The sequence below is a fragment of the Malurus melanocephalus genome, unplaced genomic scaffold, assembly GCF_030028575.1.
Source record: "Malurus melanocephalus ecotype Western Australia unplaced genomic scaffold, MMel_1.1 scaffold_96, whole genome shotgun sequence".
NCBI classification, from domain to species: Eukaryota; Metazoa; Chordata; class Aves; order Passeriformes; family Maluridae; genus Malurus; species Malurus melanocephalus.
In genome coordinates this window covers 1,029,222-1,044,004 of record NW_026623328.1, presented here as the reverse complement: position 1 = coordinate 1,044,004, position 14,783 = coordinate 1,029,222, and the positions used below count along the sequence as shown (strand labels likewise).

The following is a 14,783-nucleotide window of genomic DNA, read 5'->3' as shown; positions in this document are numbered from 1 at the left end:
ATCTCCTCCTCTCTGCACACTGRCCTGGATGCACAGTGGGGAACAGCACAAGGGAACTCTGCTAACTGTGGCCCCACTGCATTAACACTTGTCTGACCCAGCTGTTTTTGAGATCTGAACTTCTCAGGCCAGCTCAAGAAGTTAAGAGAAAGGCAGTAGGGTAAACACTGCTAACCATGACTTTAGATTACACCAACAGCCCCATCAAGATACAAAGAACAAGCAAAATCTCCTCCAAGACTCACCGAGCCATCTGTTTTCTGAAAATCCTCAGACTCACTAGAATAAAAATATTCTCCAGATACAGCCAACATTTGGACTGTGCATGTCCATTCTCCTAAGAGGCATTTTTGGCTTATTTTTTAATCATGCATTTTTTTATATTATGTTAGTCCAGATCTATACAAGTCTATTAATTGCAAAGATTWATAGAAGACAAACACCTGCTAGTCCTCTTTTCTAAATCGTATCTGCAATCTGAAGACTGCTTAGAGAGTGGAACTCAACTCCTCACTGTCTATATTCCTTTTTTCCAGTAATTTTATTTCTCCCTTCTTCACCTGAAGAATTTAAGGAACAACCCCACAGTAGGACATTGATTATTGCAACCAGTATCTATTCCAGTCTGGGGGCCTACATAAATATCCCCTTCAAAATAGTAGTAGCATGTCTGTCAGCAGCCAAGGACATGACTGACAGTGCAGATCTGATGATCAGCAATTCCACCATGTGTTTAAACACATTGCAGTGGTTAYTTGGATGTGCTGCTGCCTCCTGCTCTGAATGACAGTCCTTACTCATGCTTTACACTCACCCCATTTTTGCCCTGAAAACAAGTCCTTCCTGTATTTGAGAAAACTTACATGTCCTCAATACTGCACGGATCATTAATGCATATCACATATGGATAACTATGCCCTAAAAATTATTAACTACTGAAATTTTTAGTCTGATTTAGCTTTTGAAACAATGAATGGGAAGAACGCATTTCAAAGAAAGGCTCTTCTTTAACACTGCAAGAATAATTACTCAGCTGTAGCAGAAAACACTTCAAATTTTATGTTTTTGGAGTATGACTATTTAACTGCACATTCCAACTTTTTCTCAACAGATGCTTAATATTAAAATACAAGTTCAACCAAACTTCCATTTTGTTGTGATGCTTCTTAATTCTTCAGACTTACCAATGAATATTCATTTAATTTAAACACATAAATGGCATTAAGTTTCTCCAGATCTGTAAGTAATCCATATTTTTGGAACAGCTGATTTCCACGCGGATATGAGTCACTATATTTTGAAATACAGAATTCACACACAAACTTCAAGCGCTCTGAACCTGAGATAAAAAAAGGCTCCAATTTGTAATAACCACAGCAGGCAACTYGAAGCTTGTGGTTTGTGAGGTCAAAACTGAATTTCACAAAAGCTAATTCTGTTGAGAGAATTAAGTCAGYTTTTTCTTCTGTATCAGCACCCTATAGAGATAAAAGGTGGATTTGAGCTGCTGYGTCGTGTAAGGAACACAGGCTTCTCGAAGACAACATTTCATAAGAGGAACCCCAAACCTGCAGTTCTTTTACTATTACTTCTCAATGGCTAAAAAGCCTCATTACGGTGGGCCTTCCCCTAGAGAGCTGCCATGCAGTGATTTTGTCTCTATGATCCATCTCAGCTGCACAGCTATCACCATATTCATTATTTGAGATATTTTATGTAACTGCTGCTTGTTTCCCTGCTCTGCACAAGCAAAGGCAGAAGCTGATGCCAAGAGMGGGCTGTGGAGCCCAGCAGTGCCCGCTGGACAGCAGCGACAGGACAGCAGTGACATCACACCTCGCTGCACTGGGGCAGGACAAAGGCAGGATGTTTACAGCAGCACAGATACAATTACAATTCATGGCATCATCACTTCTAGAGACTCATTGTATCAGCACCAGGACAGACTGGGAGCTTTGTCAACACAAATGCTTCTGTAACAGAACGCACCGAAAGAATTTAGCCCACCAATAAACACACAAAATACAAAGAGAATAAAGCCCTGCACTCCTGCCATGGGAACAATTTTAGAACTGAACAAATCATTTAGGAAAACCACAGCGTGTTAGAAGAATACACATGGGATCTCACTGTTCAGACATTCCATTACATTCTCTGTAAGAGCTCTACTTACATTTTACTAACAATTTTGCTTACCAAAGGGAAAAAAAAAAACCAAAACAAAACAAAAAAACAAACCCTGCAAAATGTGACAGAAGATTCCAGGAACACACACATTAAGACAGCTTTTCCTGGGCAGGATCTGTCATCTAAGTATATCCTATCTAAGCTTTCTCATCCTTAACAATAAGGCCCTTTCCTTGCAATGTTATATAATCTTTATCCTGCTTTTTAAAACTACAGTGACACAATTTTGACATTAGTAAGAGACTTTTAAATGAGACTCTTCTAAATCACTACAACACTGTTAAAATTGTGATGTTGTTAAATCAAAACAAAACATCTTGCTCTCACTCCTGACATTAGAACAACCTGTGCATACAGTTTGCTGCAAAGGCAATAGAGTAATCATCTCTCCTTGTACACAACTGAGATATTTTATCACAGCTAAATGGTAGGAAAGCACATTTAAACACATGACTACTGCACTATGATTAAAATCACAATTACATGGTGACAGTTCTTAATTTTCTTTAATTTCCAGATTATACTAGAAGGAAGAAGTGTGGGGGTGGTTTCTTTTAAAAATCCTTAGCATACTGTCTGACCAAATTTCAATCAGTTTTATTTCTTTTCTGTAAATTTTCACAAAATCCCCATCATAGTCAGAACCTACTTCTGTTCTTTTTAAGCCACATAAAACTAAAACTTAGCTAATTTTCCTAACAGTCTTTTTAATACTCATCTTCTCAGTCCTGAAATTTTTCTTTGCCCCCTTTACTTACAAAAAGCAGAACACCAAACTCCCAGATCTTTTAACCAGCTTAGATACTCTGAGAAGGCTGGAAGGAGACCATTCTAGCTCACCCAAATCATGATAATGCAGTAAGTAAATCCTAATGGAACAAGACATCTCAGAGGGCTCATACAATCTTCTCAAGGTGAATACATTTGCAGCTATAACCAAATGCCAAATAATTGATTTCAAATAACAGCTGGCTTTTCAAGTTTGTCCATTTAATTAAACAACAGAATCASATCTTTATTTGGGGCCATATATACATCCTACATGAACATTCACTAAGTACTGAAGATTAAACAGCAATTAGCTACAATTTAGTACACATTATTTGCAATCATTAGTCAATCATTCACTGCTTATTTTTCACCTGTATCAAGCTGCCTTCAGAGGAAAAAGCCTTGCAGAGTTAATATTAACACAAATATCAGGATTTAGGAAGATATTCTTAAAGCTAAAGATTAGCTTGGTGACCATAAAACACTAGTACTTACAGCTACTTAAAACAGCATTAGTTGTGATTACACAACTGACAGATTGTTTCCCATTATTAGGGGCCAAAATTTCCAAAGGCAGCTTAAAAAGCAGTAAGCTTTTTCTACCACTAGCAGCTCAAGTGCCAGTGAAATCTACAGGCTTAAGAACCTTTAAAATYCAGCAGATTGTCATCTGCCCTCTCAACCAATCCTTTACAATAAAGAAAGAAGAAAGCATGAAGAGACACTTTCATTGAAAGTAATCCAAACAAAACAATTTTCCAGAAACGTCTAGTTACTTAAATCYCCCAAATTTTTATTTTCAAACATTCAGGAAACATAATTTGCTCTATTGTATAGATCAAATTTTTAAGCATTACAATACTCTTACATTTGCATTTTCAGATATAAAAAAAATTGTCATTTCTTAAAGAATCTAACACGGCAGTGATGCAGAGCTCTAAAAGGTAAGTGCTTATAATGGAGGGTTTAAAATGAAATCTAGCATTTGTGGTAGCAARGAAGCAAAATTAATTTTACCCATCACTATCAAAGAAGAGGAAAACTTTCACCTGCTTTTCCTCTTGAATTTTAAAATTGTACACAACATGATATTAACTGTCCCGAAGGCAAGCTTGTATCACCTTTACTTTTCTTACATCCCCCCCTAAAGCCTGACAGGCTCAGCTCGGTGAGAACACTTGTAACAAGTCCTGTGCTTGGTAAGGCACCAAGTTGAGCTGTCTGAAACATCTCTCTCTACAATATACAAAATCACTGCAATTCTGCTCTCAGATTTAATGGCTATATTGACAGCTACWGCCTTTGCATGACAATCTCAGGTGAAGCCTCATCCTCTGGTTGGATCCCTGGGATTGCAAGAGCTTATTCATCTTGCACCTTTCCAGGAGGAAGGTGAAAAAATCCCCTAATCCTGCTCTATGTCAGTTCTGCTAATACGCTCAGTGCTGCAGAAGCCAATACCTTCAGGAGAGCATTAAATCAACACAACTAACAGGGTCACAGTTTGCCTCTCCCACACACTCTCCCAGGAATGAGGCAAGTGTAGCAGAGTGCCTTGCTTTAGAATTGTTTATGTTATTAAATACAGCCAAGCTAGAAAAGGGAGGGTSAAAGGTATGTGCCTCATGGAGCAGAAAGACCATAACAAACCACAACTCCATAGACACTCGTAAAATTCACTCTGCAAGCACATATTGTCCCAAACAAAAATACAGTTCTCTGTATAAACAAGTTCTACTGACTGCAGAAGGCTACCACAAAGTAACTAAGAAGAAAAGTTTGTTGAGAGAATACAGCTCTGGAGATCCYTTTTGCCTTCACTACACCCTTCTGAGAGCAATGGCACTGCCCTGCTGTCACATCAGCTGTCACAGCCTTGCGTGCAGTGCTCTGCCCCTGCACCTTCCACAGCCACCTTCTAAGGAACCACAGCACGTTTCTAAACCAACTGAAAGCTTAGACCATGGAATGCTTTTTGCAATATATAGATTCAGCAGCATCTGTAAGTGCCAATCTTCATTGACAGCAACCACAGCACTAAGGGAGTATCAACAGGGACAGTATTCCAATGGTAATTCACTTGTGTACAAATTATTCCAAAATCCAAGCAGTTTCTAATCTGCACCTTCATCTGCACTAATTAATTTCTTCAACTCAAGCCATGGAACTCTCTCAAAATCATGGAATCTTTAACTTTTAAATTTTTTTATACACTCAAGACAGAAAATAACATATTGAGAAAAAAAAAAATCCTGAAAACTTCAGCAACTGCTGCTTTCAAACAGGCACATACAAGAGGCCAATAACTTCAAAGTTTGTTAAATAATCTAAGGTACTTTCGTGTTTTACTTCCATATCTCTCTGTCCAGGTACTCGTATCTCTCACTGCTCAAAACATCATAACCTGATAAGAAGCCAAAACATCTACAACCAAAGTAGCAAAGGCACAAAACATCACTTCAAATGGCCACACACATGAATGCAAATGTGGCATTACTGTCCTTCCATTGCTTGTGGTCAGGTTCCTTCTGTCAAGTTTTTACAGCCAGTTATTTTTCAAATTACTTAATCTATGCAAAATGTCCAGCTCCTGATTCCAATACATGAAATTGCACACAACCCTTGGAAAAACTGGTTTATCAGACCCCCTTATCAGTTGCCACAACCTCATTCTCTCTCCATACCAAGCAAAAGGCAGGAGGCTACTTGTCCACTGTAACAAATCTACACAGAATTACAACATGAATTTGGAGCATAAAAATTATGCACTTTTCTGATAAAAGTTATTGTCCATCACTATGAAGCAGCACTTTACTCTCTACATCATCATAATGCAGCACATCTTCTCTCCACTCAGGGAAATTCACAGAAAAAAACTAGCACTCTAAACACTTTTGTCCAGACCCAAACTAAAATCCACCAAATGTTACTGAAGTGCTACTCAACACTACACAGGACTGCATTAACAGCATAGCAAATCAGCTGTTCTACAGCAGCATGTAGTCTCTGAAAATGTAACTACTGTGGGGGGCCAACCTAAGTGAGCTAAGGAACATTGCTTTGCCAACGTTAACAGCAACATAAAAAATTACAGATCCTCCCCACAAAAAACAGCAAAGCACACAGCACTGCTGCAGACTAAGTGACTTGCTTATTGGGAATGTGGCTGTAGACTGAGACTATATSCAGATTTTCATTACAGCACCTCACAGCAGTAGGAACAAGCCATCCTACTCCTCACTCACAAAACCCCCACTGTGTGCTTGTACCCTCAGCTTGCCAGTTGTCAGARGCAGCTTGTTTGGGAGCCCTCAGACATAAGGGGTTCTCTTTAATGCACGCATTACACATGCACTCAAGCTGGCAATACTTCACCTAAGAGCAGCTACACACATGGGTTAAAGAGAAAGGTATTTTACAAATCTGATTCCGTAGTACTCTCTTTACTACCAACACAGAATGTGGCGTGCCCAAATTCCTRCAGGAAGTCTGGTTATTTGAAACAAATTACCAACTCATTCTGATCATCAAGAGTTATTAATTACCTACTTTTGCAACTATACAGATAAGTACATGTAAAAAAGTTATCATCAGCAAGTGTCACAAAGCAAGAGTAGCAAGAAATGGCTTCTAGCAGGGCTAGAACAGAAGAACTGGTTATAACTAAATTGTGATGTATCCCGCTCTCACCAACTTAACTYCATGAAGTTTCCTTGCAGACCTGTTCTCACCTTTATCACATACACAGATACTCCACAATGTGCAAAGTCTGGTATCACTTCTGCTATCACCCAAAACATCCAGGCTTCCCCTTCTTTCTCTAACTTCAGGAATTTACATCTCTCAAGTATTCAAATCACTTGGCAACCCCTTCTATCTGAGCCCTTTCCCCTCTGAGAGCAACGTTCCTCTTTTCCACCTTTTCCCTYTGCAAATTTGCTGTGCTCCAGACACACCTGCGGGTAGGAGGGCTTTTCATCTCACCCACAGCCAAGAGAGGTCCTGCTGCCCTTACAYCTGAGAGCATTCCAGCCACTACTCCCCAGGCTCCCAAGCTCTCCCCTCACAGTAACATGTACACAACTGCTGCTTAGCCACCCGCCTTCAGATGAGAGCCATTCCGACAGAACTTTGTCCCCCACATGCAAAATTTCARTACCACTGACTTCAACCAATGTTTACCATTAAGTAGTTAAATGCCACGACTCTTACCACAGTTATTTCCTACTTCAAAAATTCAAGGAAGCCTGTGGTATCTTGAACACCACAGCTCAGGAACGCTTTGATTTTTTTCTAATGTCACCATACAAGTTCTAACAGAGSTTATGTTCCTGCCTTCCTGAACACACACCGAAGAAGTACTGCAAGATCTTTAACCATATTGAACTGTTTTGCTCAGAGAGGGCAAAAAGCTATGAGAGAAAAAGAGAAATCATACTAAATCTTCAGAAATCATTTATTAGCTGCTCTACAGTACTTAGTACAGCAAAATGCCTCCTAAGCATGAGATAAAGAAAAAAAATCCCCACATGCAAGGTCATTATTTTCACACCATCCTTAGAGATTATAACTGGAAGCAAGAAATCAGTAAGAYATACACACTAACTGGTATGTTTGTTTCCACCAGAGATCGATTGAGAACCATTTGGACCATATTAGCTCCAAGTGTAGTGCATCCAGGCAAACTGATTGAACATCTAAATGTTAAATAGCCTCTTCTTACTATAATCAGTCATTTAATTTTCCAGTTATCTTCTAGGAGCTGGTGAAAGGTCATTTTTGCTTCTCCTACAGAGCTTGCAGCTGAAGAAACACTGTGGAACACATACTAAATCATCAACTGTCATGTCTCTTAAAAATGGAATATTACCATTAAAAGGAAAAAAAAACAACCTAATACTCCAGCCAGGAATTCAGGCATTTATAACCTTTCAAAACCACATAAAGGCAAACAACCTGACAGTACCGAACCTCAGTAGTCCACATTGAGGCATAACTAAAATTTCTGTTAATCAACTTCTACAAACATTTGTTCCTATCAAGAAATTTCACCCCCTCTTTTTCTTTCCTAATAATATCACTATTTAGAGAACWACCTCCATCTCATTCATCTTGCAGTCTCCTGGAAAGAATCAGATTTTTCAAGTAAATAAACCAGTTAAGTCTGGTCCAGCTGTCCCTGAAACAACCCAGCCACTGCTGGAGGCCCAGGGTGTCACCACAGGCACTGCACCCAGGAGTGCTCAGTCCCCAGTGCCACCCCAGCACTCTGCCAGCAGGGCTGGATGCAGCAGCTCCCACTCAGCCCTGTGCCCTTGTTGTGATGGCACAGCTGTTTGTGCAGCTGAACCAGACCGGGAAATAGTCCAGAGCAACAAGAACTTCCTAAGCACTCTTACATGCCAGCCAGSTCCTTAATCCAGCAAACTCAACTTCAGCCTCTGCTGGTCTGCAGCAAACAGCACCATTACAGAGTGCACACGACACCATCACACTTTGCTCTACTGACAATCATGATTTTCACTACATGTTGAGGATAYCAACAAGGCATCAACACACAAAACCCCCTGAATAGCTCATGCGAGGAAGGATGTTGAGTAAAAAGAATGTAATTCTTTCTACAAAACTTCTTCCAATTATCAAAGTGCACAGAGTACTCTTTCAAGGACCACAACAATCCCATTTCTGAAGTTAYTGTATCATTAACTCACATGAGCAACCCACTGGAAATAAGCACAATTTACTGCACGTTGAGACCTCAGCATATGCAAGCATTTCTATTTGAAGCCCACTACTGTGGCTTTCCAGGGTATTTTAGGAGCACTTCAGACATTGTAGGGAGGACAGAACCATCTGTGAAGTCCTAAGGTACTGGTTACAGCCTTTCACACATCACACAAGCAGACTGTGGTGTCAGACAGGTCTTGTCTTCCAGACACAAAAAGATTCTTCCTGCTCCTTTTTGCAATATTCTTTTTCCAATTACAGTTTCGATATAAAAAGAGAAATTTAAATCCTCACTACTCTTTTACTTTTTTTTTTTTGTTAGCTTAACTTTGGTTTGCTAAACAGAACAATACTAACTTCTCAATTTCTATTTTATTATCAATTTCTTATTGCATAGGTTACATTTGATAATAGTTGCATGAATGCCTTTTTTTTAAATTACCGACTCTATCTAATTCTAGCTAAAAAGTACATATTATCAAGATAATGCTGTGCATGCTTTTATACAGTCCTGCCATCCATAAGCTGCAAGATAAAGGTCTCACCTCCTCACTACAGAATGTCTAATGATCTACAAAAAAAAAATACATCTGTGGTTGGAACCCAAGGCCTCATTCATTATGTGGTTAGTTATGTGTACAAATAAATAATCTTTTAAAAAGGTTACCAGCTGTCTAGGCATTGGCTGGGAGTGAGGTTAACATGAAAATCCTATGCTTTTGAAGAACTGTCACATGTTCCAATACACACACTTTCTATGTATATATCCAACTTGTCAAAAGCTTCACAGGTAATATCGTTTCATCCATTCTGGTTTAGAAGGGAAAATAAAGTCTTCTCCCATCAATTGCAGTTATCAATAGACAGCAACCTTTTCAAGTCTTTCCCAGCAGCTTTCAACTCCGATTTAGCAGCAGGGTATTTTTCAGCAGAAGCAGAAGACACTCCTTTCCAGCAGAGAAGCAAGAGTTGACTGAGTCAGCCACATCAGCTGAATTGCTAATGTATGAAGGATATCACTGCACATGACAGTCTTGTATCTGTTTGGGACAAACCTGCTCCCACTCAGAATTGGCACAAATCCCCATTCTACCTGCAAGTGTCACTTGAGGATACAGAATTTCAGTAGTAATTTTGCATATGAGCAGCAAGTTATTAATATCCAGTTTCTTTTTGCAGAGATGATATAAAAAATACGAAATGTTTTACAGCAATCCAAACCAGTCCTTTCCCTTGCAATAACAAGGAAGACTTTAGTGCAGAATRATTCTAACACACCCTCTGTAATACTGTGACCTAAGTCTGATAAGGCACCAAACTGAAACTAGAGATTGTATTGAAGGACACTTAAAGTCATGATCAATAAACACACTCCTCTGAGTAAGGCCACAGGCTTGATACTATTTCAAAAACATGAGGAATAGCACAAAGTTTATTGAACTTGATCAACTGGAACAGTGCTGTTAACTAGAAGGAAACCTGAGAAAAACAGAAATAAAACTCCAAATGGAGAACTGCTGTTGGCACAACAAAATGGGAATGTGAAGGTACACAGCCTGAACAAGTTCAATAATTAGACAGTTCTCAGGAATAAGCAGCAATGTTTCTGACAGGGATGACTCCACCCTGAAGTGCTTCTTTTAAAATAATCTGATTAACCATGTAAGCTCTAATGTGGGTCACTACCAGAAATAGTGAAGGACAGACTTGGACAGAGTTTGGCTGCCACTCTATAGAAGAGCTGTCAAGTAAAARGTGTCTTGCTTTGATTTCAAGCACTGTTCAGCATCATAGGTAGAGTATCCCTGAGATGCTAYAGCCAATACTGAACTTCGATATTTCTACAAACTTGTACCACAGAAAAAAATCAGCAAATCATCTCAGTGAGAAATGCCAGTGGCATAAGACTTTATTTTCCCTTCTAAAACTGGGAATTTTAGTCTAGGAAACTTGTGGAGACCGTCACAGTTCCTAAGCATATATTTTCCCTCATCTCTTTGARGTATTTCTTCTTCCCTCTGCCTTCTCTACAGGCTGGAGAGAAAAAATGATCCACTGGAAATATCGGACTCAACTTAGTTATSAGGCCTCTTTTTAGACTTAGTCCAACACTACKGAAAGTTTCCTTCACTACCAGATAYTTCTCCATCCAGTAACTTCAGCATCTCTACACACTGCTTAGACAGCTTTCACTTCCAGTAAAATACWGAGGTATCCTGACAGAACCACACAGAAAGGAAGTGTTGRTTGAGCTTTGTGGTGACTCTTCCCCCTTAACAGGATGCTTGAATATCCAGACACAATCCACTGTATGCTTTTGCTGAGTAAAGGAAACAGGCTGGCTGGATCAGTATTGTAGGGGTTAAACCAGAGAAGCAAACAGTCAAAGTTTCATATTTGTTCTGCAAATCTGAMCACTAGGACAGCAGCTTCTGTTGCAGAGAGTCTCCCCAAGAAAACATTTACCAATATAGCCTTACCAGCCTATGCATGCTACTACAGCTATTTGAAGTTCTAGCTCCCACAGTACCTGCAGAGTCACTGAAGCACAGTAAACAAGACTTGRGCTTTTCTAGTTTACAGTACCCACAAAACTCCTCAAAAACACTGGGAGGCTATTAGGAATCAAAGTCAAGACTCCATTCAGTGAGGAGGGGGAGATAAAAAATAATCACTTGTGACACTTAAGAGCTCTAACATTTGTGTCAAAGAACTAGGACAGCAGCCCAGTGATGAGCTTTCTCTTCTTGGCTCTCTCACCTGCTGCCCATTTGTTTCAAGGGCACCACCTCTGTATCTCAGGTTGCCCTACCCCTTTTATTTTTAACAGATAGGGAAAAGAGCCACCTGCCTCAAAGAGCTAAAAATTAGTCAACATTGGAAAGCACCAAGCTGCRCACAGACAACTGTGAAACAGAAGTTTCAAGAAACTCAGACACAGCTTTTCATCAAAGCAGAAGTCTCAGTTCTGAAGTTTCAAACAGCACTTTTCCTGTTCTTTCTGCAAGTGCATACACCATAACTCTAATGGCATGTGAAAGATCYCCTGACCTTTGGGGCAGGCGACTGTAACAGCAGATTGCAGACACTGTTTCCTCATGAACACAAATATCACAACAGTGACCTCAGTGGTTTCTTGCTTGCTCAGACACTTCAACCAAAGGCCAACAGCTATGTGGGCATATTTCTTCGCARTAAGAATTACTATTGAAAGCAGTTACCATGAAAGCAGTCTCAGAAGTAGATAAACACCACAGCACAAATCCCAGGAACAACTTCAGGTCTTACTGCAGGTTTTCCTGTTAGCTGTGACTTGATAAAGAAATAACYCATCAAATTAAACTGGCAACTGAGGGTGCACAATCACCAGAACTTTCATTTTATTGTTYAGAATGACACTTATGAAATAGATCATGTTGTGTGGAAACAAAAAGCCAAATTTCTCTGCAATGAAACACTCTCTACTGAATAAAAAGTATTTATAGGAAGTCACACAATCCATCATCTGAAGGGTCATGGCAGGAAACAGGAACACCAAGGCATCTTGTTTGTTTAACTGTAAAACTCCAATATCTTATGTCTTACAAGTATCCAGCAAAACAAACACCTGTCCCAAGACCACAAAAGTAACATCTCATGACAGTTAACTGTGGAAACTGAAAGATCTGCCTAAAAACTCTCCTTAAATTTAATAAGGTTACTTTAWGGCAAGTGAGAATCTGGTCAAGATTATTATTAGATTTGCCTGGTTTGCATATACATGTTCATCTTTTAGTACTGAAATATTCACACTTACATGAATGTTTCTACCATCATGGTTTTTAAAACTTTCATRAGAAGACAAAAAACCCCAGTAGAATTTATCTTGCTTAAACCCAAACATACTATTTGCACCCAAAGCTTTTCAATAGATTACTGTTCAGTTGCATCTTGATAAGGCATTTCAATTCACTTGTAACTGCAACTAACCCAACAAAAATGAACCTTCATCACTTTCCTGTACATGAGTCACAGATGCCAATATATTGAAATCCTCTGGCAAGTTTAGGCCCTGAACTTCTAAAAAACCAGAGGATTGTTATCATGTCAACAGCACTGAACGTTTAGTTCAGCTTCTCTTCCACTCAYTTAAAAAAATTGACGCTGAACAAATCTAACGGGGAAAAAAAGGCACAGAAAGGAGAACCTGCAAAGCCCTCAGCAGGTAGCAGTCCCTCACACTGGACACGGCTGCTCGTAGCCCCTGACAAGTTTGAACACACCGTTATGCTGTAACAGYCCTTGGGCAGCACAGCAGGGGCTCTGCACAACCCCTCCACGMCGGCCACCCTGACAAGTTCACCGTCCTGCGGCCCCTCGGGCTGCCCGGGCCCGCCCCAGGCCGCGCCGTGTGGCGCACTCGGGAAAGCGCCCGCCCGCCTCCTCCGGGCTCCGCGCAAACACCGCCGGTGCCCCAAGAACCGCCGCAGGGCCGGGCCGGGCAGCCGCGTCCCTCTGCTGCCCCCGTCGCCGCCCCGGGGCTCTGTGCCCGCTGCCCTTTGTTCCGGCTCACAGCTCCCGGCTGCTTCCCCCGTGCCCGGGTCACCCGGAGCAGCCCCGCGGAGGAGCCCCCGCCGCGCGGGAGGAGAGGCCGGGGCCGCCCGCCCCCTGTAACTTTTGTTATGGTGGCGGCGCGGAAGGCGCCCGGAGCCCCGGGGGAGCGGCCCCGACCCCCCCGTGCTGAGTCACCCCGGCGGGGCTGCGCCCCCTCCCCGCGCCCCGCGGACAATGGCGAGGGCGGGCCGTGCCCGGCGCTCCCCGCCCCGCGCGGCCCCCGCACCGTGATGTTGCAGTGGATGGTGAGCGGCGGCGGCGGCTGCGGGCTGGAGCCCGGCGGCGGCGGCAGGAGCACGAACTGGCAGTGGAGCTCGTCCAGCTTCCAGGAGACGATGCGGAAGCGCTCGTGGTCCTTGTCGAAGATGGACTCGAGGAACTTCAGCTCGGCCTTGAGCCCTGACACCGACATCCTGGCCTCATCTCCGGGCCCGGGCCTGCGCTGCCGCCGCCTCGCTCCGACTCAGCCGGCCCGACCCTGGCCCCGGCCGCGCCTGCGGGGCTGAAGATGGCGGGGCCGGGGCAGCCCCAGCCGGCGGGGCACGGCGGAGCTCCCTTTGTACCGACCTCCTGCGCYCGCTCGCTCGCTTAAATGGGCAACAGCGCAGCCCGCTCCCCTACCCTTCCCTTCCTCCCCGGCGGGCCGGGCCAGCCGCGCCAACCGCCCCGCCCTCGCCCTGCCCTCCTCCCGCTGGCCCKGCCCCGCGCCCGGGACACGCGCACCGGGCCCCGCTCCTCCCCCGGGGCCGCGCCCGCTCCCGCCGGGCACCTGCGGTCCTGCCCGCCCGCCCCAGCCCTGCCCGGGCACTGCCTTCTGCAGCTCCCTCCGGYCCCCGCTGCCGAACCGCAGTGACCGCTCACCCTTGCTTCTCCTCTCCCCCTGCTCAGCYCTGCCGAAGGGCAGGCGGAATTCCTAGCTCACCGCACTTCTGTTTTGCTGAGAAAAACTGCAGCTTTGCGTTTGCTCTTGTCATCTCAGAGTCCTGTCAGTCCTTCAGTACTCCTCGAGGGTCAGTCGCCTTAAACCAGGAATTCCTGTCCTGACATTTCTGGCGGATCCATACAAATTAAATTTGGTGTTGGTCACTGCATGCTGGAAATCAGCAATAGAGAGGTCAAGAAAAATTGTTACTGCTCTATTTAAGCTCATCTAGAATTGTTTGTACAACATTTTATCCCCAGAAAAAGCATCACGATGCATGAAAGCAGAGTAAACTGAATACTCACTACATTCAGAGATCGAGAGGTGCTGCCCCTTCCTGACACTGGAAATAGCGTGTCTGCRCCTTTATTTGTCCCTTCCTACATTGGTTTTGCCTATAGACAGTTGTCAGTGCTTTGGAAACATGTATCAACTCTCACATGACACATGAAGTGTAATACAAGCAATGTTGTTGCATCCTGTCCTTCATGTTTTCCAACCAGCTATTAATTAATGCAGTACACACATAAACCTGAAATAAGGAATTGCCTTTTTTTTACATTGATATTTTATATAAATCTTT

At 42.6% G+C, this 14,783-nt stretch overlaps 1 protein-coding gene across 2 annotated transcripts in view; it reads right to left on the bottom strand.

Moving 5' to 3' along the window:
- UBE2Q2 (ubiquitin conjugating enzyme E2 Q2) overlaps positions 1–13,934 on the bottom strand; it is a 45,375-nt gene extending 31,441 nt beyond the window's left edge. Inside the window, exon 1 of one of the 2 annotated variants that reach the window (XM_057368697.1) lies at positions 13,505–13,934. In XM_057368697.1, the coding sequence (XP_057224680.1) occupies positions 13,505–13,690 (186 nt within the window). In that variant the 5' untranslated portion in view covers positions 13,691–13,934. The remainder of the gene's footprint in view (positions 1–13,504) is intronic. The other variant, XM_057368698.1, reaches the window with a different exon arrangement.
- Positions 13,935–14,783: the final 849 nt, after the last annotated feature.